The sequence below is a fragment of the Punica granatum genome, chromosome 6, assembly GCF_007655135.1.
Source record: "Punica granatum isolate Tunisia-2019 chromosome 6, ASM765513v2, whole genome shotgun sequence".
Lineage (NCBI taxonomy): Eukaryota > Viridiplantae > Streptophyta > Magnoliopsida > Myrtales > Lythraceae > Punica > Punica granatum.
The window spans coordinates 23,743,855-23,767,213 of NC_045132.1; the positions used below are offsets into that span (position 1 = coordinate 23,743,855).

The 23,359-nt window shown below is 39.0% G+C and overlaps 4 protein-coding genes and 1 pseudogene across 5 annotated transcripts; 1 reads left to right on the forward strand and 4 right to left on the reverse strand.

Annotated features, from left to right (window-relative positions):
• Positions 1-710: 710 nt before the first annotated feature.
• LOC116212280 lies at positions 711-2,536 on the reverse strand. The gene is made up of 3 exons (XM_031546843.1): positions 2,509-2,536; positions 2,113-2,435; positions 711-1,196 (listed from the first exon to the last, which is right to left on the reverse strand). The coding sequence occupies exons 1-3, from the start codon at positions 2,534-2,536 to the stop codon at positions 1,098-1,100; spliced, it is 450 nt and encodes a 149-aa protein (XP_031402703.1). The 3' UTR covers positions 711-1,097.
• A 2,731-nt stretch (positions 2,537-5,267) lies between these two features.
• On the forward strand, positions 5,268-8,694 carry LOC116212483 (pyruvate dehydrogenase E1 component subunit beta-1, mitochondrial-like). 2 transcript variants are annotated; one of them, XM_031547116.1, is made up of 15 exons: positions 5,268-5,633; positions 5,801-5,856; positions 5,981-6,055; positions 6,230-6,310; positions 6,402-6,428; positions 6,526-6,588; positions 6,738-6,824; positions 6,947-7,072; positions 7,211-7,344; positions 7,419-7,491; positions 7,596-7,661; positions 7,787-7,825; positions 7,912-8,036; positions 8,121-8,235; positions 8,439-8,694. In XM_031547116.1, exons 2-15 carry the CDS (start codon positions 5,806-5,808, stop codon positions 8,508-8,510), a joined length of 1,134 nt encoding a protein of 377 aa, XP_031402976.1. In that variant the 5' UTR covers positions 5,268-5,633; positions 5,801-5,805; the 3' UTR covers positions 8,511-8,694. The 2 variants fall into 2 exon arrangements, with proteins under 2 accessions (XP_031402976.1, XP_031402975.1); XM_031547115.1 differs by having other exon boundaries at positions 5,270-5,633; positions 5,751-5,856.
• LOC116212484 (leucine-rich repeat protein 1-like) lies at positions 8,683-10,905 on the reverse strand. Its single transcript, XM_031547117.1, has 7 exons — positions 10,696-10,905; positions 10,471-10,603; positions 10,308-10,379; positions 9,646-9,789; positions 9,310-9,381; positions 9,154-9,225; positions 8,683-9,067 (listed from the first exon to the last, which is right to left on the reverse strand). The coding sequence occupies exons 1-7, from the start codon at positions 10,781-10,783 to the stop codon at positions 8,989-8,991; spliced, it is 660 nt and encodes a 219-aa protein (XP_031402977.1). The 5' UTR covers positions 10,784-10,905; the 3' UTR covers positions 8,683-8,988.
• A 6,214-nt stretch (positions 10,906-17,119) lies between these two features.
• LOC116212281 lies at positions 17,120-18,401 on the reverse strand (annotated as a pseudogene).
• A 2,047-nt stretch (positions 18,402-20,448) lies between these two features.
• Positions 20,449-22,226, reverse strand: LOC116212485 (leucine-rich repeat protein 1-like). Its single transcript, XM_031547118.1, has 7 exons — positions 22,091-22,226; positions 21,828-21,960; positions 21,662-21,733; positions 21,365-21,508; positions 21,056-21,136; positions 20,867-20,919; positions 20,449-20,714 (listed from the first exon to the last, which is right to left on the reverse strand). The coding sequence occupies exons 1-7, from the start codon at positions 22,176-22,178 to the stop codon at positions 20,668-20,670; spliced, it is 618 nt and encodes a 205-aa protein (XP_031402978.1). The 5' UTR covers positions 22,179-22,226; the 3' UTR covers positions 20,449-20,667.
• Between the last annotated feature and the right edge of the window lie 1,133 nt (positions 22,227-23,359).

A 23,359-nucleotide genomic window follows, 5' to 3' on the forward strand; every position in this document is an offset into this window, starting at 1 on the left:
CTGTAATTGGAGTGCATGTCAATATGCAGATTACCCATCAAGCAAGCTGTTCCCCCAATTGTTTGTTGGAATATTCACATAGGGATTGCGAAAACTTACCTTTCGGTTGCCTGAGATGCTGTGAAACATAGTTTTGACCATGACAAGAGTCTCCTCGAGTGCGACCTGCAACATATCTAAAGACATCCGTACCGATAAGAAAGCAAGAAATTCCTAATCCCAAACACCCCAGGATGAAAAAATCAAAACTCCCGGCTTCAGAAAGGGACATAGTTAGGTGCGTCTTCAACTTTCATTTCGCTGGGGGTCCACTTGCGTATAATGACCTATTTTACGGGATACAGAATCGGTCCAAGTTATGAGACGAATTTCAATTACATCAGTCCCCCTCACTTGACATGTATTGCCAGGGATAGGATTCGATTTCATCTATGTCGTGATTAGTATTTTGACATGACTGGTCCCCCCCCCCCCCCGGTATAACTGTGAATAAGGAACGAAATGTAATCCTGACTCAAGCATTACATGTGCAACCACACAAACTAAATAATATCTTGAGATGCCTCAGCTACCACAAAGCATGAAATCTTAGAGATGCAGATTGTAACTCACAGGGAATCTGAACTCCAACCAATATATATAAAGGGTAACTCAATTATTACCCTCTAAACTCATCGCCAAAGAATGAAGTGAAAGCAGGGCAACAGAGGTTTCATACTGATACTTAGGCATGTCAAAAAAATGACTTGCCATTTGATCTTACCCTTTAGATTGCATTGCATAAAAATGCCATGACAGCCACAGAGACATCATATCATAGTAGTTAGGCATATACTAGAAAGTGGCTTGGCAAGTGATTCATTTCCAGGAACGCCAAACCACCATAGTATAATCATCCAAACGAGAGACATACACTCAGCGCACAACTTACATAATTTAGTTCCCTAGTTTACTGAAAAGGGAGGATTCAGCAATACCAAGCTAAAACTCAGCTATAGTCTGCCTTAATCGGCAAAACTGTTTCCTAATATATAAAAGCAGCTGCAACACGAGCGGCCCCTTTCAATTAAGACGTTCTTACTTGTTTCCTTGCTAACTTAGCTATTCTTGCTTTCTGTTCCCCCGGTACCATCTGCATCAGCGCCAGGTGTTTTTGAAGGAGGAGGTTCTGAACAAGCCCTCAAGACAGCCTCGTTCTGCAATAAGAATTAAGTTTCAGCCATTGACCCATTAAAAAATTCTGATTAGGATGCAATACTTCCATTAATTATGACGTGATGATAAAAATAATCGCTTTGATCTGCACGTCTCAGTACAAAAAGACAAAAAGAAGCATGGTCTAAGCATCATCTCAGACGAGAACATTGGACATCAGCTCTATCATAAGGAGAATGTCGAAATACAGATCAGCCAAGGCGTTCACGGAAGTTTTCAATAAAAAGCGGATGTTCTGCCCAAGAATATGGAAGCCTGTAGCAAGTCAAATCAAATGCTGGCCTGAGTTCAGCAATCATGAAACCTCGACACTAGCAATTGCGGCAGTCGAAGCTTATTAATACCAGTTTGAAAGGAACTAGCTTAAACCGTAATCCCAATGACAACACTCACAGGCTATGTGCGCTTAACACCGCTGTTGTGAGTATATTTAATCCGAGTCTCTTCTTCTCCTTTACAACACTCCAATGTGTCCCAAAAAATCTTTCTGACTAGCAACAAATTTAATGATGTTGCGATAAAGTTGTCAGCTTTGAGCAAAGCATTTCTTAACAACAAGCATGTTACACTATAAGATGCACGAGAAACCGTAAAACACAACCACATTGATCGGGATTCATTGTCCTCAGCTATTACTTACTGCAGTTAATTCCACCTCAAAACATCAATAACCATGTGACAACTGAACCAAGAAATCTCAACAATAAGAGAAGTACGGAAATGAATCATTAGAATGCCCGGTATGAGAATAAGATACCAGCGAGGAATGACAGCAACTGCCAGCAGAACAAATCACAGAGTTCCTCAAAAGCACACATCAGACACACGCATAAAGCCCTAGCAGTTCCGTAATAAAGCCCTAAGAAGGGAGAGAGAGAGATGTGCGTGGGGGTAGACCTGCCAAACGCGGAGGAGACGCTTCTTGGCGTTGGCCTTGCGGGTGGTGGTGAGCTTAATCCTCTTCCACAGAAGCCCTCCGGAGTCGTGCTTCTTCACCTTCTCCAGCACTCTCGTCCCCCAAAACGCCATTTCCGCCCCCCCAACCCTCTCTCTCTCGCGCGCGCCGTCGTCTCTGAGAGAGAGATTTCCTCGGGCTGCTCCCGGAGCTTGAGCTAACGGTGATGGTCGTGGAGAAAATGGGCCGGTCCGTTTTGCTCCTCTCCCATTGGGCGCCGTCTCGGATCTACTGTGGCCCACTAACACCCTGGTCTGGGCCGAAACTACAAATGGGCTGCCGAGGTGCGGTAGACGGCATTAATCCAATCTCGATCCGATCCAAGTATCTAATCTAACCGTCGGCTTTTTCAATTACTAGACGCATATGCTCTCTGCCCAAAATTTAATGTAATTCTTGCACTTTTAAAATAAATATTATACCAGTTTGATAGTAAATAACAAAATTTAATTGAATCTTATTAAATGAAATGAATTTTTGCATGTTTTTAAGATTCCAAACAAGTGTGCGTTAATGAGATGAGAAGGAAGGCACTGAGTGACAAGGAACACTAGGGAGAGAACCCGCTTGTTTTTCCAGCTGTGGAGATGCAATTCGATTCCTCGAGAAGCAATGGACACCTGGCATCGAACAAAATAAAAGAGTGCGCTTGACAACTTTACATTGATGATTGATTGAAATTGCATAATATTAATAACCACCACATTGTTTCACCCAAAAAAAAAAAACCACCTACATTGAGCGAAGGTTCTTAGTCTCACTTTTAATCTCCGACTTTACCCTTATAAAAGAAATAATAAAAATCCAAGAAATATGTATTACCCCGTGCGTACCACGGATACAAACTCAAGTACTCTATTTTAAAGGAAGAAAGATCCATTTGAAATTAGTTTCAATTTCTCAAAATACTCATACAATGGATGTTTCAATTTATAGGTTAAATAAAAAAAAGGTGATTAGTAAAATAATTATCGCATTTCTTATTTTTTTCTCTCTTTCGCTCTCTCCTCCATCAGGTCCAACGTATCTTCAAGCAAGGCCTCAGATTTGTGTGAATGGAGAAAACTATGCTGAGAGAGCATTATTCCTTTGTGAGCGACCCTTCTAGAACTTGATTACCCGGAGCACATTAAACTTTCGGATATTATAGTACACGTTAAAAAAGTGGAATGCGGATACCTCTTTTTTCCTTAGAAATTAATATTATTATATTTAACACAATTTATTACAATGCATATTACTTCGTGCGTTGCTTAATCCTCCTAATAATCGACATAAAAATCCTGCTACTTCTATAGCAGGGACAAACGAGGTGGAGTGAGAACATTGTTAGGGATATTCGAGCCCTACTACAATGAGAATGGACGATGGTGGTGGAACACTATGACCGAGAAGGCAACTGTTGTGTGGATTGGTTATTGAACTGTGCGTTTTTCACTCACTTTAGGATTTCATAGACTTGTCTTTGACTCTGTGTCTCGATGTTGTGTTATTCAAGGATATTGCAGGAGTCATTATGTTTCGTTATCATATTGTGTAATTTCATTTTAATGCATAGGACTTCAGCTCCATAATTCACCAAAAAATAAATCCTTAAAATGTATGCCTAATAATCCTCCTAAAACCTATTTATTTTAAATATGTAAATCATATCTCATGTTATTGTGATTAAAATTTTTGAATATTTAAGAGGATTTTTAAGTTGATTATTAGGAGGATTTAGCGAAACTCTTATGGTGCGTTTGGTTTCAGAGTTAAAGTAATTTTGATTTTGATTGTGGAAAATGACAAATGAGTTGAGATTATAAATTTGACTTGGGAAACGTGTATTTTTGTTGTGTAATGTGTTGAGTTAGAGTTAAAATTAAAATTTTTGACTTGAGAAATGTATATTTTTATTGTGTAGTGTGTAGTGTGTTGAGTTAAAGTTAAAGTTAAAATCAAAGTGATTTTAACTTACAAATCAAACAGGCTATTAATTTGTTTAGCCGCCATTGGGATTAGGCAATGACTTGGCCAGGGGGATCGTCCTGTGTTTTGTCTCACAAAACCTTCTTGTTTTTTTTTTTCCTCTCTCGTTAGACTAGCACAAAACCCTTTTGCATAAGTAAAAGGTGGCCAACGGCTCTATACTAAAAACGGTGCTCTTATCGGACAGTATGAATTCAATGAGTACACATATATAATCAGTATACATTAAAATGTTAAGATTATCACTAACATATGTTATATAATAATATGATAATATCACATGTATGAACTACAGCTTGTAACATCCGACAAAACCCAAAGGAATTTGATCTAACATCGAATATCAACACCAAAAAGTAGAACGTATAATCTTTCATGTTGTTTCACAAATAAGTTAAGCAATTGTTTGTGTTTGGTTTTCAAGTTGGATTCAACTCAACTTAATTTTGTACAATTATTGCAAATATTGACAAATATATTAATACGTGAACATATATATATATATATATATGTATATATAGATGTAAAAGTAAATATAAATTTATTATTAAAAAATAATATGTATATCTAAATGTGAAAATATATGTGAAATTTATTATTAAAAAATATATGAAAAATTTATTATTAAATTAAAAAAAAAAGTTAAAAAAGATAATGATTGTATTGTTAAATTTGATCTTAAAACCAAACATGCTTTGATTTTTTATATTTTTTTCCCGGTAGAGCTTTGATATTTTGACTATAGTTGATGGTTTCCTATCACAACGGTTTTCATTACATTCTCAAGATGAGGCCTTCCGATTTTCGACTAATGTCCTCCGGTAAAACTGACAACTCAGGATGTTGCTAATCAGTGTCAAGTCATTGTAGTACGAATGCTTGATATTTCACTATTGTTGATTTTATTTTATTTTGGTTGATATTATTTTGTTGGGTAAATAGTCTAAGATGCATGGCGTGAAAATTTGTCAAGGTATATTGACAGGGGTAAAATGGTCAAAAGGACGTTTTAGGGGAATGATTTGTTCTATGATTCATATAATCTCTTTTTCGTTAACTTCTTGTCGACAACATATCACGGTTTTCAATTTAGACAATAGTCAACGATGTTCGTTGACTCGTCAGGAGATCTATGAATCGACGGTTACACTGACAAAGCGCGACAGGGGATGGAAGAAGCAAGAAAAGCTTCAGTCAGCATCTTGACAATGGCGGCAGACGCTGACCAGCAGCACCCTCGTCGCTTTCATCGTCCCGATTCGCCAACTGACTAGCTGATACGTGCTCCAATGGTCGTACTTCCCATGGCAGCCGCGAAATTTGCAGAAATAAAAGATCAAGAAAATTCGAGGAGAAAAAAAAAGTATACGAAAGCTACTGGCGAGGTGGCTCCTTTGGCCTCCCTGCACGTCGCAAGCTCCAACTCCCTGTGATCGTCTCCTGCTTCAGAGGTCAAATCGAGCTGGCGGCATTCGACTCCGGCACCAAGCAGGTCCGTCTTTCTCAAGAATTCATCCACAACTGTGCTCCTTTCTTGTTTTTCATGCTCGTCACTGCATTTTCCCCGGTGATCGATTCCGGAAATCATATCAACCCTGCCTTTGAGCAGGAGAAATCCCTCCACTGCCTTGCGCTTATTACGTCAACCTGACTATTTAGAAAAGATGCTGGGGTTTTTGAGGCACAGAGCAACCGCTGGGGGCTCGGCTGTTCCGGTAAACTCGAAACGACGTCTCTGTTTCTTGCCGTGTCTTTGTTATTCGACAATCGCAATCGACTAGCTGGTGGAACTTCTCTTTTACTGGTAGCTGATTTCAAGTTCTATGTCTGTCCGTGCAGCTTCTACAGGGAGCGTTGCAGAAGGTCCGAACGGCTTCGTTGTCATTGAAGAGCTACTCCTCTGCAGCTAAGGATGTAAAGTCTCATACTTGATCGTGTTTGTCTATCTTGTAGTTTTGACCTGAATCAAGGGTTTGTTTTATTTTCCTGGCCTTGAGCTGGCATGGCTGATTTTCAAAGTTTTATATCGAGGATCCTCTGGTTTCCTTGAGGATTCGATGTTATTGACAGTCGATATTTCTCGAGCAGATGAATGTGAGAGAGGCCCTGAACGCCGCACTTGATGAAGAAATGGCTGCTGATCCAAGAGTCTTTCTTATGGGTGAAGAGGTACATTGAGAAAAACAAAAGGATGAATCGAAAATAAGGAACCATTTTCCATAACACATTCGTTTATTCTTACATCTTGTCTGAAATGCAGGTCGGTGAATATCAGGGTGCTTACAAGGTCAGGCTTACTTGTCGAATCTTGAGGAACTTAGATTTCAGATTTGTTTATATATGATGCATTCGCTCAATTGAAAGATGCCGCGTCTGTGTAACAGGTATCTAAAGGTCTGCTACAAAAGTATGGGCCTGAAAGAGTTGTTGATACCCCAATCACAGAGGTTAGGTTTATGTTACCCCAGCTAAACCTTCGCTGCTGTATTACTAACATTCCTTCCCTCTTTCATGCTCTGAGTTTGTAAAGTAGATAGATGGCGTGTCTTTTAATACCATGGTGATTGCGCCTTACTATTTGTTATGTACTTCACAGGCTGGTTTTACTGGGATTGGAATTGGTGCTGCTTTCTATGGTCTTAAGCCAGTCGTCGAGTTTATGACATTCAACTTTGCAATGCAGGTTTACCGTCAAGCCTCCTATAAGCGCTTTATTGCTTCTGCTATTGAATATAATATAGAATTATCTGTTATTTCTTTATGTTAATCTTGTCTTCCTTATCTACTTATTGGTTTCCCTCACAGGCAATGGACCAGCTCATTAATTCTGCTGCAAAAACAAATTACATGTCTGCTGGTAATATACCAGCATCTATCGTTTTCAGGGGACCTAATGGAGCTGCCGCTGGAGTCGGTGCTCAGCACTCTCAGGTATAAACTGTTTCGTTGTCTTGTCCATCAAGTGTTGCGCTTTGGTGTTCACTTTTAGTGAACATTATCAGTCCTAAAAATAATCTCTTAACCCAGTGTTTGAGGAGCTTAGTAAATGTGTGATCAAACTTCTTGCAGTGTTATGCTTCATGGTATGGCTCCATCCCCGGCTTGAAAGTTGTGGCTCCATACTCATCTGAAGATGCTCGTGGACTTCTTAAAGCTGCTATAAGGGATCCTGCTCCCGTTATCTTCCTTGAGAATGAACTATTGTGAGTTATTCAGGCTTGGTGATCGTGATGGGATTCATTTTTCATGCTGTTACTAATGACCCTTGTGCACTTAGATATGGAGAAAATTTTCCGGTTTCAGCTGAAGTCCTTGATTCCAGTTTTTCTCTTCCCATAGGAAAAGCCAAGGTAGTAAAAGCTGTCTATTAAGCCAAGTGAAACACTATATTGAAAGGTTGCTGTTGTTAGATTTATCGCCGTCCGTTGATTCTCTCTTTATAATGTGCTCGTAGATTGAGAGGGAAGGAAAGGACGTCACCATTACATCTTTCTCCAAAATGGTTGGATTTGCTCTCAAGGTTTGCACACTACCAGTCCTCTTCGCTATATATTTGTGGCTTCCACCATAATTCTGCATTCTGCTGATTCACTTGTAAGAAGTACTAATGTGGAACTGCATTGTGTGCTGCTGCTTCATTACCAGGCATCTGAGATACTGGCGAAGGAAGGAATCAGCGCTGAGGTGAAGTTGTGGGATAAGCTTGTACAAACACTGCCTGACGTCTCTTTGTGATTCTGTGCATTGACCAGCGACAATTTCTGATTCAGGTCATCAATCTGCGCTCTATTAGACCACTAGATAGACACAAAATCAATGAGTCCGTCCAGAAAACCAACAGGCTTGTGACTGTTGAGGAAGGTTTTCCACAGAATGGTGTTGGCGCAGAGATCTGGTCCTTTTCCTCTCCTACATTTGTTCTTTTTACTTGTTTTAAGGCAATCTATTACTTATGGCTTGCTGTGTTTGCTTCAAACAGCACCTCTGTTGTGGAGGAGAGCTTCGGTTACCTTGACGCTCCAGTTGAAAGGATTGCCGGGGCCGATGTTTCCCTGCCTTATGCTGCCAACTTGGAGAGAATGGCTCTCCCGCAGGTTGATCCTCTCTCCTACGTCCCAAGATCTTCCATTCTGTTTACCGTTCATCTATGTAGCATATGCGGCCAATTTCTTAAAGTCGTCGGATAAATTAATATATTGGCACAAACAGCAAGTAATAGGGCTCTGTATGTCTGGTGGTTCTCTCTAGTAATTAGTGTTTCTGCCATTGCTACCCTATTGCCTTGTGTATTCCGTAGGTCGAAGATATCGTTCGTGCAGCAAAAAGAGCATGCTACAGAAGCATCCCGATGGCTGCTGCCGCTAATTGAGACATAAATTTTGGCTTAGAATTTCACTGTTAAAGGTTAGTCGGCTTTATGCCTTCTGGATGGTTCTTCTGTTTATCCCTTACCAAGCAGAGCGGAGTTTCCGATTCACTGTAAACATGAAGGGACATTATGAGTTGTTTAGTCGTGAAGAAATAAAGCTAAAAGACTGCTCTTTTGTAGTGAACTTAGTTAGACACCTTGTTGCCATATCTATAAATACACGTTCACATCCAAGTAAGTTAGGTCCATCCACCGAAGAAACACTTCAGTCGTAAACCGACAGAGGATCGTCTTTGAAACCTAACACTTCAGTCATAAACCAACAGAGGGTCGTCTTTGAAACCTAGTACCTAAACCACAAATTCTGGAGATGAGCATATCTCCATTTTCTGCTTCCTTTCATATTTGTCCTAGTGTCATCTACATCCCATATCCATTATGTGTAGAGAGCCATGGGAAAACTTCTCTACGCCAGAATTCAACTGCAGCTTCCCCCGCTGTCGTATCTCACGAACCCCATCAGCTCCGGTCCTTCCAACCTCGGGTTGTTCGCATAACTGCATCAAGGAATAGCCCTCATGAGCCAACTGTTGTAATCGAATTAAGATTAGATTTCATATTCACACCATGACTAGTGACTTGCCTCTCCTCAGAGAATTTGGAGAAGGAGCCCGAAGTGGGTATCGTACCGCACAAGTCGTTGTTGGACACGTCTCTGTCAGTTACTCAACAGTCAGTCAACAAATAAAATTAAAAGAAAATTGAAAAACTAATGGGAGGAGGGTGGGTGGGGGCTCACAAGATCTTGAGGTTTCCCAGCTGGGTAAGCTGTCTGGGGATTCTGCCGGTCAGCCTGTTGCCGTTCAGTCGCCTGCAAATATACGCTTGCGTGAGCTCTTGGGTTAGCCCCACACCAGTGCCATGATTGCACTCCCTCTGTCCTCTCCTTCTTTAACAGAAACACTGACAAGAAGGAAGGAATCCGATTCCCAAGCCCCTACACGGGCGGGACCATTGATCGAGGAGCTCGTTTAGCCCATCCAACGGGCTCGGGCCTTCCGGACGGTCCAACCGGCCAGGACCGTAAAATTTTCAATCAGAAAAAAAAGATATGATCAAAGCTTGGGAGACTTACAGGAACTTGAGGTTGGCGAGGCTGGAGAGGGAAGCCGGGATGGAGCCGGTGAGGTTGTTATGGTACAGATCCAAGCTCACGAGGCTCTTCAGCCTCCCGAGCTCCTTCGGTATCGGGCCTTCCAACTTGCTCATGTACAGCTCCCTGCGAGCAACAACCCGAACTCATTTTAGTTCGGCACAGGCTAAATCGAATGATAACACAATCATCCACACTGCTTTACTAGAAGAAGGAAGGTTTCGATATCCTTCGAGGCAGTGAAGATCGATGGTCTAAGGCTCTCTTTAAGGTCTTTCTAACCAATTCCATTCCTAATAAGGTGCCAAATAAAGTGTGCTTAAACTCCACAGAGCTATTAATGGTCCCCGATCTATCGGTTGCAGCTTGTTACGCCATCATCAACTATTATACATTATCAAATTTGTTTGATCAAAATCTGTCAAATTCACGTTCAATCTGTGCGTCCATGTACGACGAGGTGATTCAGTAGAATTCCAGAGTAGATATTGATTCAGGGAAGGGCTTTTTGTGTTAATGACCTCTTATCACCAGAGAAAAATCGCCCTAGCCGTGGCTGTCCTAATAACCGTATGTATACTCGGGGGGAGGGGCTGGCCAACACTGACTAACGTTGAGGAGGAGGAGGAGGAGAAAGGACTCACAAATATTGAAGGCGGTCGAGCTTTCCCAGCTCGGGCACGAGCCTCCCTGACAGCTTTGCATTTCCGAGGTCCCTGCACCGATCGATTTTCATATATACATGAGTCACTAGTCGCGCGTATCGTAACATAAGACCAGCAGTGAAAGGGAACAAAGGAGACTCACAGCCGGGTGACCCGATTCTCGGAATCGCACGTAACGTGGAACCAAGTGCAAGGATCCACAAGGGTCGGGTCCCAGCTCTCGAGCACACCGTCCGGGTCCTTCACCGCCCTCCTCAGAGCGTAAAGAGCATCCCCTGATCAGGTTCATCGACAAAATCCAATCCATTGTTGTTAGAAAGCAAAACACTCCGAAAACATAAACCGAAACAAAGGGAGGCTCCCGTACCCTCCGAGTTCGCATTCGCAGACCGAAGGGAGGCCACCGAGAGGACGAGGAAGAGAGCGACGAAGCGAATCAAAGTCCGAAGAGCCATCGGATGTGCAAGCTTAAGAGCAGAGGAGAGGAAGACGAGAGTTAAGGAAGGAAGGAATCAACGGCAAAGGAGGACCGCTAGCAATATGCAGAGCTTTGGTGTGGAGAATTTAATTTATAGAGACCATATAAAGAACGGGGACTGCTCTTAGTCTTTTTTAATGGAAGTGGGTCTTTGCTAGTGTACTTTCACATCCCCTACTCATTTTCTTTTAAACTCTCTTTTTTTAAAAAAAAAATTTGGCGTATCGAATAAAACCCTGACTCATAATTCCCGACTCTCTTATCCTTAACATGCTATCTCTACGTGACTACTGCTGCGGCCTGCGCGGCAGTTAGGCCATCCGTCGTATTGTTTGAATTAGATTAGGGTTGCGTTTGGTTTCAGAGTTAAAGTAATTTTAATTTTGATTTTGATTTTGATTTTGATTGTGGAAAAGGATAAATGAGATGGTATTATAAATTTAACTTGGAAAACGTGTATTTTTGTTATGTAGTGGATAGAGTTAAAATTAAAATCATAATTTTAAAATCGAATTATGAAAACAAACAGGCCCTAGGTTTTGTTTGGAGAAATTGTGGAGGGTTTATGTTGTTTGAATTTTTAAATTTCCTTTTAAATTCTTTTGGAGGCAAAAGGGTCAAATAATAATTTATTCAAACAATATTTTCTTTTTCAATTAAAAAGAAGTGGTACTATACACATATTTAAATACGTAGTGAAAGTTTAAAGGCACCCATTAGGGGCACATTAGTTTAGAACGAGGGGGCATCGACAGTAGGGAATAATTTGACTTGGAAATCTGTGGTGGTCTGAGCACAAGACAGAGACATATATACATATATGCTCATTCTATTCTGTCCCAAAAAAAAAAAAAAAGTTAGAATGTAAAACTTTAAAAAATGTTGTCTTAATATATCGATGGGCATTTAGATTTGTCCGACTAATCTCAATAAGCCACGCGAACACTTTACGAGCTCGTAGTAAAGTAATTAAGTTGAGTCGCACATGTGATATATGGAAGTTCTCCTAATCAAATTAACGGTGACTTAAACTTGAATCTTATCGAATGAGCCGCCTTGTTTCACTGCCATCCAACCAGCTTTATTAAATATAAATTTAAATTAATTTTATATTTGGATAAATTGGTGCATGGGTTCTCTCTTGTTCCCAATAAGATGTGCGATTCCCCATCAGAACTTACTTTGTTCATATATTCTTAGATTCTGTTTCTGTGTCTTTGTGAGGCTCAATTTAAATGCATGCATGCGCTTTATTTGTATGTATATATCAAAGCTTTGGGCAGTGTCCAAAGTAAACTAATTCTCCCAATGCAACCCACCGAATATAATTATTGTTATGCTTACACTACATCAATTTAATTAATGTAATTCGGTCCAACGAGATTCCGACATGACCGCACTGCTTCGCGAGTCGCATTTCCGTTGTATTGAATGCAGTGAAATCCGTATAAAAAACTAGCAAAACCACATATAGATTAACGCTTCAATATATATATATATATATATATATATATATATTTTGTAGGCTAATCGGAGCAGCAGCTCAGTAAATGTAAAACAACAAAACTAATATAAGATACGCATATACACATGCATATTAAACCGATAAGAACCTCCCATAATTTAGTCACTACAACCGACGCGATCCCTATATTGTGAGTGAAACCGCTCAACCATCTTCCATCACTATCTCGAAGTAGACCTCCCGTCCCTGCAGCTCTAGGGTTCCCTTTCGAGGCACCATCCTTATTAAGCTTGAGCCAATCACTATTGGGTTTAACCCAAGAGATGAACCTCCATTCTCGAGATTGTTTATGACCATTAAGGGCTGAAGTCATGGCTTCGGAACTCTCCTTGGAGAACTGAAGCACCGAACCTGTGATATTAGTGGGGCATTGAAAAGAAGGGTCGAACAACTCCTTATTTCTCCACTCCCAAAGCTTCCAACAGCTAACACCAAAAATACCCGCCCATCGGACCATTAGGATCAGCCTTATACCTCCTCAGGTTCATCATTAACCACTCATGTAATGGTAACGAGAAGAAGGTAGAGTGTAAAAATAAGAAGGGAGAAAGCGTAAATTTTGATCTGAAGAAGTGAACTTTAGCTTTACTTAAATACTTTTAGTGCCTAAGTTTTCGAGAAAGTGTATATGTTATTTATGTATATTTACCAAATATTCTTGTATTAATTTTAATCTCTTTTTTTATAATAAAAATGGAAAAAAGAAGAGAAACAATATGATCATCAGGTCCACATACACAAACAGTGGGATAATCAGTGATTGCTGCATGTGAGGGACTCTTCTTTTCATGTTCGACATAATACTAAGTCGGGTCTCTCTCTTCTGTCCAATATTGCTTTAGTTTTCCCTCTTACTAGTGTCATTATCATATGGTCAAAGAACTAATCTTTGCTTTAGTCAACTAACTTTCTTCGGGTTTGAATGCTCGCGCTCAAGACCCCTCCCGTTTTGCTTCGATAGAATGCTCGTAGAGACTTTTCGCATTTATTAGATGCTCAGGATCTTCAAGTACTTATGGATCCAAGAGCTCCGATACTTCTCTCCCGAATTCCAAAAAAGTGTCAGGAAGGAATTTCAATCGAAGTATCGGCTCGCAAACTGCAACTATATTTGTATTCATTTCTTCTACTTATTTATATCTGTCTTCTACCGTGACTTGACTTGGAAGACTCCACTAGACGTTTGCTCGGTATCATAGTTTCCCGTTACATTCCGAGAGTGGATTAGTCTTCTTCGCCAGATCATCATTAGACCGATAATTAACTTTTGAACGAGATTATGGTGGTGGTGTGTGGTAGACCCGAAAGATGGACTTGCATGCGTGATTTCCATTTTCCACTTCCTGAAAAGAAGTGATTTTGACTAAGCCAAGAGCACTAATGATTTCATCTTTCTCACATTGCAATTGAAAGTCTTCCTATGGTCTCCATTAATGTTCTTCAAAGGGAAAAGTTTTCCATACGGGCCATGATTGTATAATCACTTCCACACGAATACCCACCTTGGGACCCATTGTCTTTTCCATGAAGGAATCAAGTGGGTGCAGCATACAACATTTGACTCCTCATTACGGTCAATTTTTTATTCCATGATGCCACGTAAGGACGACAACCGTGATATCAGGGGCCAATCCAAACACGATAACACAGTGGCACTCGCATCAGACATTTTCGAATTTAAGTGGGGGCAACAAAGGCGTACTGTAGTTAGCTTCACCTGCTGTAAATACTACGAGTTGGGTTTGGATTTAGAGTTTGGTTGAGTTAAATTTTGATTTTAATTAATTTGTAATGATTTTATTGTTGAATTATGAGAAAAAATATGAAAAAGTAATGAATAGTTGAGAAAATTTAATATTAAAAATTGATTTGAATGATTAAAAAATATTAAAAAATTTAAAAAGTAATAATTATATTGTTGAATTGAAGATAAATAGAGTTGATTCGTCGTTAGGTCTGGGAAGGCTCCAAGCCTCCAACACTACCGCTAGTGTTTTCATTTTTTCTTCAGTTTTAACTCGTATTATATCCACACTCTGTATTTGTGATTATCCTTTTACATGAATCCAACCATATAAGATACGCATATACACATGCATATTAACCGTACGCTTGTCCTTGCTTCAGGGGAAACAACTAACATAAGAAATAACCATACGCTTAAAGTTAGAATTAAGAAGAAAATTGCTCGATTTAGTTTTTGATCGAGACATACATAACTAACTCGACCATCCATACGCTTAAAGGAAATTAGTTTTTCGTTTTTGTTTTTTCCCCCAATTTTCCTTTTACAAAAGAACACAAGTAAGGGGTCAGACCTAAAAAAAAGCCTCTTTTTTCCTGCTTTTCTTTTTGTTCTAGTTTTTGAATCAACAAATCACTGACCAACTTGTCCACTGTAAAGGGAACATTTTTTTTTTGCATGTTTTGTACCCATCAAAATTACATTTAAGGGAAAAAAAAGAAAGAAACAATGTTCTTGTTTGTTCTTTCCCTCCCTTAACTATTCAAAACTGAAATCCACTTTATTTTTAATAGAGAAGATTATCCCAAATCTTAGCATATCTTATGTCATTATAGCTCATTATAACTTACTCTGTATATATTACGTATTTTAGTCATGTTTAGATTGTTTCTGTTCACAGAACACTGTATACGACTATATATTATAATGAAATTCACCTCACCTAATCAAGTGAGGATTCAGCCATTATTCTCTTCTTTACCTTTCTTTATGGTATTAGAGCTCTAAATCGGGATAACACCCGTATTGCTTCCTATCTCTTTTGATCCTTACCTGTGGCTTTTCTCTGCCCTTCTCACAGTCCTCTTAATCTCTCCCATTCTTACTTCTACACTCATGGCTGATACTAACAATACCTCACTCATTCCTTCTTCATCATCAACTATTATTCAAACTCCTTCAAGTATCCCGACTATTCCTGTCAAATTTAATGGAAGAAATTATCTATACTGGAAGGGTGTTATGACACCTCTACTTGCTACCTATGGGTTGCTGGACCACGTTGAAGGTCGAACAGTTGCACCAAACAAAACCATTACCGAAGCAGATGGAGTTACAACACCTAATCCCGACTATCTGAGGTGGGAATCCAGAGACAATTTTGCACTAACCTGTGTGATGCTTGCAGTAACAGAGGAAATAGGCGTCACCATTCTTGCTGCTAAGACTTCTCAGGAGGCGTGGGCATCCCTTGCCACCTCGTTTCTCACTCAAACCGCTGCACAGGAGGATCTTCTTGATCAACAGTGGCGTGACCTGAAGAAAGGGAGTCAGTCAATGGCAAAATTCATCGGAACGGTGAAAGAACAGGCTCTACGATATGCCCAAATCGGAAAACCTAAAACACCAGCAGACATCAATCGCAGAATCTACACAGGGCTCGTTCCCGATTGGGAACCGATTGTTTTAGCCCAGTCAGAGCGGATGCTTACTATGAGTACCGACGAGCTTCAATCTCTGCTTGTTGGTCACGAAGAGCGCCGCCTCTACGCTCACGGACCTCAGTCGAATCCCTCTGCGAGTGCTCCACTTTCAGGTTTGCTTGGCGCAGGACCTACAAAAGTTCTCTACACGGACGGGCGAAAGGGAAGCAACGGCAGCAAGAAGAACTACGGGAAGAACAACGCCGGCAAGAAGAACTCTTGTAGCAGAGGCGGCTTGGGAGGCTCGGGTAACACGGCTGATCGTCGCTCTGTCAGTGGTTTCATTGTTTTCCTTGGCTCCAATCCCGTCTCTTGGAGCTCCAAAAAGCAGAGGACAGTCGCCCGGTCGAGTACTGAGTCTGAGTACAAGAGTCTCGCCAATGCCACTGCTGAAATTTTATGGCTTCAGTCTCTCCTTCGGGAACTTGGGATTTCACAGTGTCACCCTCCGACTCTTTGGTGCGACAATATCTCTGCGATTTATCTCACTGCGAATCCTATCTTTCATGCTCGGACCAAGCACATTGAGATTGACTATCACTTTGTGCGAGAGCGTTTCATGCATAAGCAACTATCTATTCGCTTCATTAACTCTGATGAACAGTTAGCCGATGCACTCACCAAGGGTCTATCTTCTTCACGCTTTGCAGACATTCGGTCCAAGTTTCACGTGGCGAAGTCCCCGTTCAGCTTGCGGGGGAGTAATAGAGAAGATTATCCCAAATCTTAGCATATCTTATGTCATTATAGCTCATTATAACTTACTCTATATATATTATGTATTTTAGTCATGTTTAGATTGTTTTTGTTCACAGAACACTGTATACGACTATATATTACAATGAAATTCACTTCACCTAATCAAGTGAGGATTCAGCCATTATTCTCTTCTTTACATTTCTTTAATTTTGACTCATCATGAGTGGTCAATGTATTTGTACAATTTCAAATCATTTTCACGAGGAAGAAGTCTTAATTTTAGACTTGTTGAGGGGATTTCATTAATTTCACTTCTTCATTATGAAGATACTGAAAAGAAAAAAAAATGGCCATACAATCGGATTTGAGAGGAAATACTTGAATTTTTCTTCGTGATGTAAATATATAATAAGGCATTTGGTTTCAGAGTTAAACTAAGTTTGATTTTGATTTTGATTTTGATTGTGGAAAAAGACAAATGAGATGGTATTATAAATTTGACTTGGGAAACGTGTGTTTTTGTTATGTAGTGGGTAAAGTTAAAATTAAAATCATGATTCTAAAATCACATCATAAAACCAAACGGGACTAAGCCTCCCATTTACTTTCATTTTGTACATTAATGTGATTCCAATCTATTGATCAAAGCTTCAAATCTTTGGATCTCGTATTATGGTGGTCACTGCATATCCTGCAAAAGAGAAAAACGTATGACTTTAAAACTAGTATTGCAGCTTCAAGATTTTGGATTTAATGTTACGATTGGAACTGCTCATACGAAAATAATAATTTAATCATATTTTTATTTTTTGAAATGATGAAGTAATTTCTCTGTACTTTTAATGTTGGGGGGACGGACAGTTTCTTACAAAATATTATCCAAGACGTTCCTATCCAATGATCATCGAGAAATTTCATATGTTAATAATCATGAAGAATGTTTCAGCTTAATAGTTAATCTCTATATAGCATGCAGATGGAAAAATAATAAAAGCAGGTTCATTCAGCTAATTATGGAGAGGGACTTACCGAACTTGCAGACTGCACACACGAACAAGATCAATGACCTCTATCTGGATAGTGTTGCTTAACTTGTCGATGTTCAGTCTCCTGAAACCCATCGATCAGGCAAACTTATTTTAGAAGTGAACTTTGAATTAACATCTCTCAACCGAATCGAAGCGTAAAGACAATAATGCAAATGACTTCGTACTATCATTAAAGCTTCAACTGAAAATTTTCCTTTTGCAAGCAGATCAAGGAATTATTCGATCGATATCAAGATCATTAAGAGCTTAATACGTACATAAACCTCAAGGACTTCAAGTTGCCATGGGATTTAGGAATGGGCCCAACGATATTATTCTGGTAGAGGCCCAAGCTCACAAGCTTTGTCAACCTCCCGAACTCCTTCGGAATGGATCCATCAATCTTACTCCCATATACATTCCTACAAGTGTAATTCAACATTGATTTTGATTTCTAGCAGATAAATAAAATGGGAAATTCCTATTATTTTAGTCTCATATATTTTCCAAATATTGTTGGGATTTAATAAATTAATTAATAAAAAGTTTATTGATCATGATAACTCACACAGGTACTGTAGGTTAGTCAAGAGGCCGAGCTCGGGGACAAGAGGCCCTGAAATTCCTACAACCCCAAGGTCCCTTCCGTGAACAGAATCCAAATTTCAGATCTCCAAGAAAACAATTTTATCTTCCATGAAATATCCAATACACACACACACACATATATATATATGTATATATATCTTAAAGTCAGAGTCTTTACTCACACTCTGGTGACGCCGTCCTCGAGATTACACGTAACATGAAACCATCGGCATGGGTTTCGGCACTGTTGGGTCCCAGCTCTGGAGGACATTATTATTATTTTGGTGAAAGACATTATTTGGGTCCATCAGCTTGGTTTTCCATCCGTAAAGGATATCGACTGCGTGCATCCAAAGATAAAAAGGAGAGAATACAAGCGAGAAGAAACACCACACAACAGAGGAAAAAGGTTTGACGTGTCATATCTCTTATGATTTACTTACATCGTGATCGATTAATTAGATGGGTGTACGTACCCTCGGAGTTACAGTTCGGCAACAATGGAGGCGACTAATACGAAAGGGATGAGGATTAGTCTTAGAGGCCATGAAGGAGCAGTAGATAGCTAATTGCATTTTGAGCTGAACTTCGGTCCTCCCATTTATATTACATATATAACTTTAAGGTTCAAAGAATTGGTCAATATTAATTGACGCCGTCCCATCATAAAACAGAAAATAATAAATTGGAAATTAAGGTAAAAGGAAAAGTCAATGCTCTGACTTTGAAGAGTGAGCAAGCACAGAAGTTTCATTGAAGCCATCGTTTCAGAAGCTCCGGGGAGTGCATAATAAACATTGTCCGGCATGTTAGTCGATAGTAGGCCATGAAATTAATTCATTCTTCGAGCAGTATCGGTATTCTATGTCCTCTTCGTTACCGGGACGGGAGAGCCATCTTCCACCAGCAGGAAGTCTTGAACCAATAACGTATCATACTAGAGTTCGTCGAAGAAAGATACTGAAATTATTTACATATCGTTTAGATCGAGGATCCGTTTCTCGAAGGTCAATCCTTTCAGAGAATTTTATATCTTATAACGAAAGTGTAGGACATTGCTGTCAAATAGGTGCATATTAAATGGATAATAGCACAGAAGACCAAATCCTCAATGCGGAAATTCCAAGTTGTTACGCTTACAAGATCATAATGATTAATGGCATGGTCAAACCGCACATGGGTCTCAGCAAGCATTGTATCATCCTTACCTTTTGGACTGCCCGATTGTCCCAGAGGAATTCAGACTTACGCTTCCAAATATTATATGCTGTGAAAACCGATTCCATATTGTATAATCATCTTGTCGTTTCACATACCGAAGACGTGCCAAAAGAAAGATTAGATATTCATGGGCCGTTTGGATTCAGAGTTAAAATTACTTTGATTTTGATTTTGATTTTGATTTTGATTTTGATTGTGAAAAATGACAAATGAGATATGATTATAAATTTGACTTGGGAAACATGTGTTTTTGTTGTGTAGTGTGTTGAGTTAAAGTTAAAATTAAAGTTAAAATCAAATTTTTTTGAATCCAAACGGGGCCTCATCTCACTCAACCCTAGAAAATATGCAGTAGTAAGGAAAGACCAGCAACAGCTCGGTCGAAATGCCAGATCCAACATGATCTATGTTACATTGACTGCGCAAACAAACATATCACACGCTGCCGACCTTTTGCACATAAAATGCGAATCAAGCAACCGAGACACCCGGAGATGAAAATCAAGCGTTGCTGAAACCGAACTAGATCGAGCAAATCTTGGAGGAATTATGGAGATGGAAATCGCCACTGCAGCATGAGAATGATTATGAAAACTGAACACCCCAAAATTCTGCGAGGAAAGCAAACATGCTACTTCCCTCCCATGTAGAGAACATCTTTTTGCATATGTTTTGAATCAACAAATTACTGAGTTGAATGACAGTCTTTTATTTACCCAAGAAAAAAAAATCAACAATTACTGACCAACTAGTGTTCATGGATTTATTTTTTTTGCATTTTTTTACCCATTAAAATTATATTGAGAAACTGTTTCAATACATTAGGCCCATCAACCCCTTATATAACAATAAAAAAAATTATATTAAAAATAATGTTGTTCCTCTTCTTTCTTTCCCTTCCTTAATTATTCAAATCTGAAATCCACTTTGCTATGACTCATCACGAGGGGGCAATGTGTGTATACTTATATACACATACATACATAGATACATATATATATATACTCAGTCTAATTTCAAATCATTTTCATGAGAAAAATGTCTTTATTGTGTACTACCCGTGCTCTTTTATTATTAGTTATTTAAATTTTTTTTTATTATACTAGGTCTTGCGTTTTTATTGTAACTGGACAAAAAAAAAAAAGTCTTTGTTGGGGGATTCCATTTCATTATTTCGCTCCTTCATTATGATGATACTGAAGAAACGCAATACAAATACACAATCGGACTTGAGAGCTAGGAAACTCGAAATTTATTGGTGACATAATATATATATGTATGTATGATGGGGTCTATATGAGCCTCCCATTATCTGTCATTTTATAAGTTAATGTGATTCCAATAAATTGATCGTCAAGCTTCGAGCTTTGGATCTTGTATTATGGTGGTCACTGCATATCCTGCAAAAGAGAACACTATATAACTTTAAAACTGATATTGCAGCTTCAAGAATTCGAATATAATCTTAAGATCAAAACTGCACATACAAAATAATAATCTATATTTTCTCTTTTCTTCTCTTTTTTTTAATGATAAAGGTATTTATATGTACCTGTAATGTTGGTGGGACGGACAGTTCCTGAAAAATTATTATCGGAAACGTTCCTGTGGAATGATCATCGAGACATTTCATATGTTAAGGAATTATGAAGAACTTTTCAGCAGAATAGTTTATCTCTCTATTATTGAAATGGAAATATAATAAACAGGTTCATTCAGCTAATTATGAAGAGGGACTTACAGAACTTGCAGAGTGCCCACACGAACAAGATCGATGACCTTTATCGGGATGGTACCGCTTAACTTGTTGCTGTGCAGTCTCCTGAAACCCATCCATAAGGCGAACTTGTCTCAGAAGTGAACCATGAATTAATTGCTCTTAACTGAACCGAAGCATAAGGTAATAATGCAAATTAATGACTTCGTATGGTTTATAAAAGCTTCCACCCAAACTTTTCCTCGTGCAAGCGGACCAAGGAATTATTCGGTCGACATCGAGATTCGTAAATTAATTAACTACATTAATTGTAAGAGGGAACCGGATACATACATAAACTTCAAGGACTTCAAATTGCCAAGGGATGTAGGAATGGACCCAGTGAGATGATTCCGGTAGAGGTCCAGGCTCACAAGCTTTGTCAACCTCCCAATCTCCTTTGGAATGGATCCACTGATCTTGTTCCCATACACTTCCCTGCAAGTATAAGTAATTCAACATTGAATTTGGTCTCTAGCGGATAAATAAAATGGAAATTACTACTATATATTTTAATCTCATATTTTCCCCAAAATTAATTATTGGGATTTAATAAATAAATAAAAATGTCGATTGATAATTATAACTCACAGGTACTGCAGGTTAGTGAGGAGGCCCAGCTCAGGGACAAGAGGCCCTGAAATGCCTGCATCCCCAAGGTCCCTTCCATCAACAACAAAATCCAAATTTCAGATCTCCAAGAAATCAATATTATCTGCCATGAAACATCCATATTGAGATCACAGTATTTACTCACACTCTGGTGACGCGGTTCTCGGAATTACACGTAATGTGATACCATGTGCACGGGTTAGCCAGCGTCGGGTCCCAGCTCTGGAGGACCTGGCTCGGGTCCGTCAACTTGGTTTTCCATCCGTACAGGACATCGGCTGCGTGCATCCAAAGTCAAAAAGAGAGAATACAAGTGAAACTAAACATCGCACAAGGAAAAGGTTTGCCGTGTTATGCCTCCTACGATGTAATTACATCGTGGTCGAATAATGAGATCGGCTTACCTACCTTCAAAGTTACAATTTGCAGGAACAATGGAGGCGAATAAGATGAGAGGGATGAGGATTGTCTTAGAGGCCATGAAGGAGCAGTACATAGAAGATCGATGTAGCTAATATTTTCGTTAAGCCTAATTGCATTTTGAGCTGAGCTTCGGTTCTTCCATTTATATAAACTTGAAATTTCAAAGTATTAAATTATCGGGGAAAAAAAAGTTTAAAGAATTGTAACTAGCCCATTTGATTTTATAATTATTTTTTAACTCTACTCCACTCAACTTCACTTAACTTCAATTCAACAACACAATTATTACTTTTTCTCTTTTTCATCAATTTTTTAACCATTTAATTCAATTTTTAATACTAAATTCTTTAAATTATTCATTACTTTTTTTACAATTCAACAACACAATCATTGTTTTCTCTCAATTGTTCATTACTTTTTTCACAATTCAACAACACAATAATTACTTTTTTTCAACTATTCATTATTTTTTCTCAAAAATTTAACAACACAATCATTACAAACCAATTAAAACAAAAATTATACCCTACTCAATTCTAAAAATCAAAGAAGAAATTAAAAGAAAAAAGAAAAGTCGATGCTCTGACTTTGAAGAGTAGAAGCTTCGTTTTTTTCTTTTTTGGAGTCATTCATTCCACAAGCTCGCGGGCATGTTAGTTGGATACTCGTGGCCGTGGAATAACTTCTACATATTTCGAGCGAGCAGCATCAGTATTCACTTTGTTACTGAGACGAGAGAGCCATTTTCCACGAGCAGGAAGTCCGTCTAGAACTGAACCAATGTCGTAGCATATTAGAGATCGTCGAGAAGAATGCACTGAAATTTTATGCACATAGTCATTTTAGACTCGAGGATATCCGTTTCTAGAAGGTAGGTCCTTTTGAAGAAATTTCGATCATCAATCTTAATATAATGAAAGTCGAGCTCATTGCGGTCAAATCTTCGGTTAATATATAAAATGGATGATAGCCCAGAAGATCAAATCCTCAAAGCTGAAATTCCAAGTTGGATCGTGCTTTCATAATCATGATGGTCAAACCGCACATGGGTCTCAGCAAGAACTGTGACATCCTCCACCTCCATTGGATTGTCCGATTGTCCTAGAGACATTCAAAGAATTCTATGCTTTCTAGTATTATGCTGCAAAAATGGATTCCTGACTCAGACTTTTTATTTGATTTTAGAGTAATTTTTTTATTCTATTCTATTCCACTTATCTTCAATTCAATAATATAATCATTATAGTTTTATTT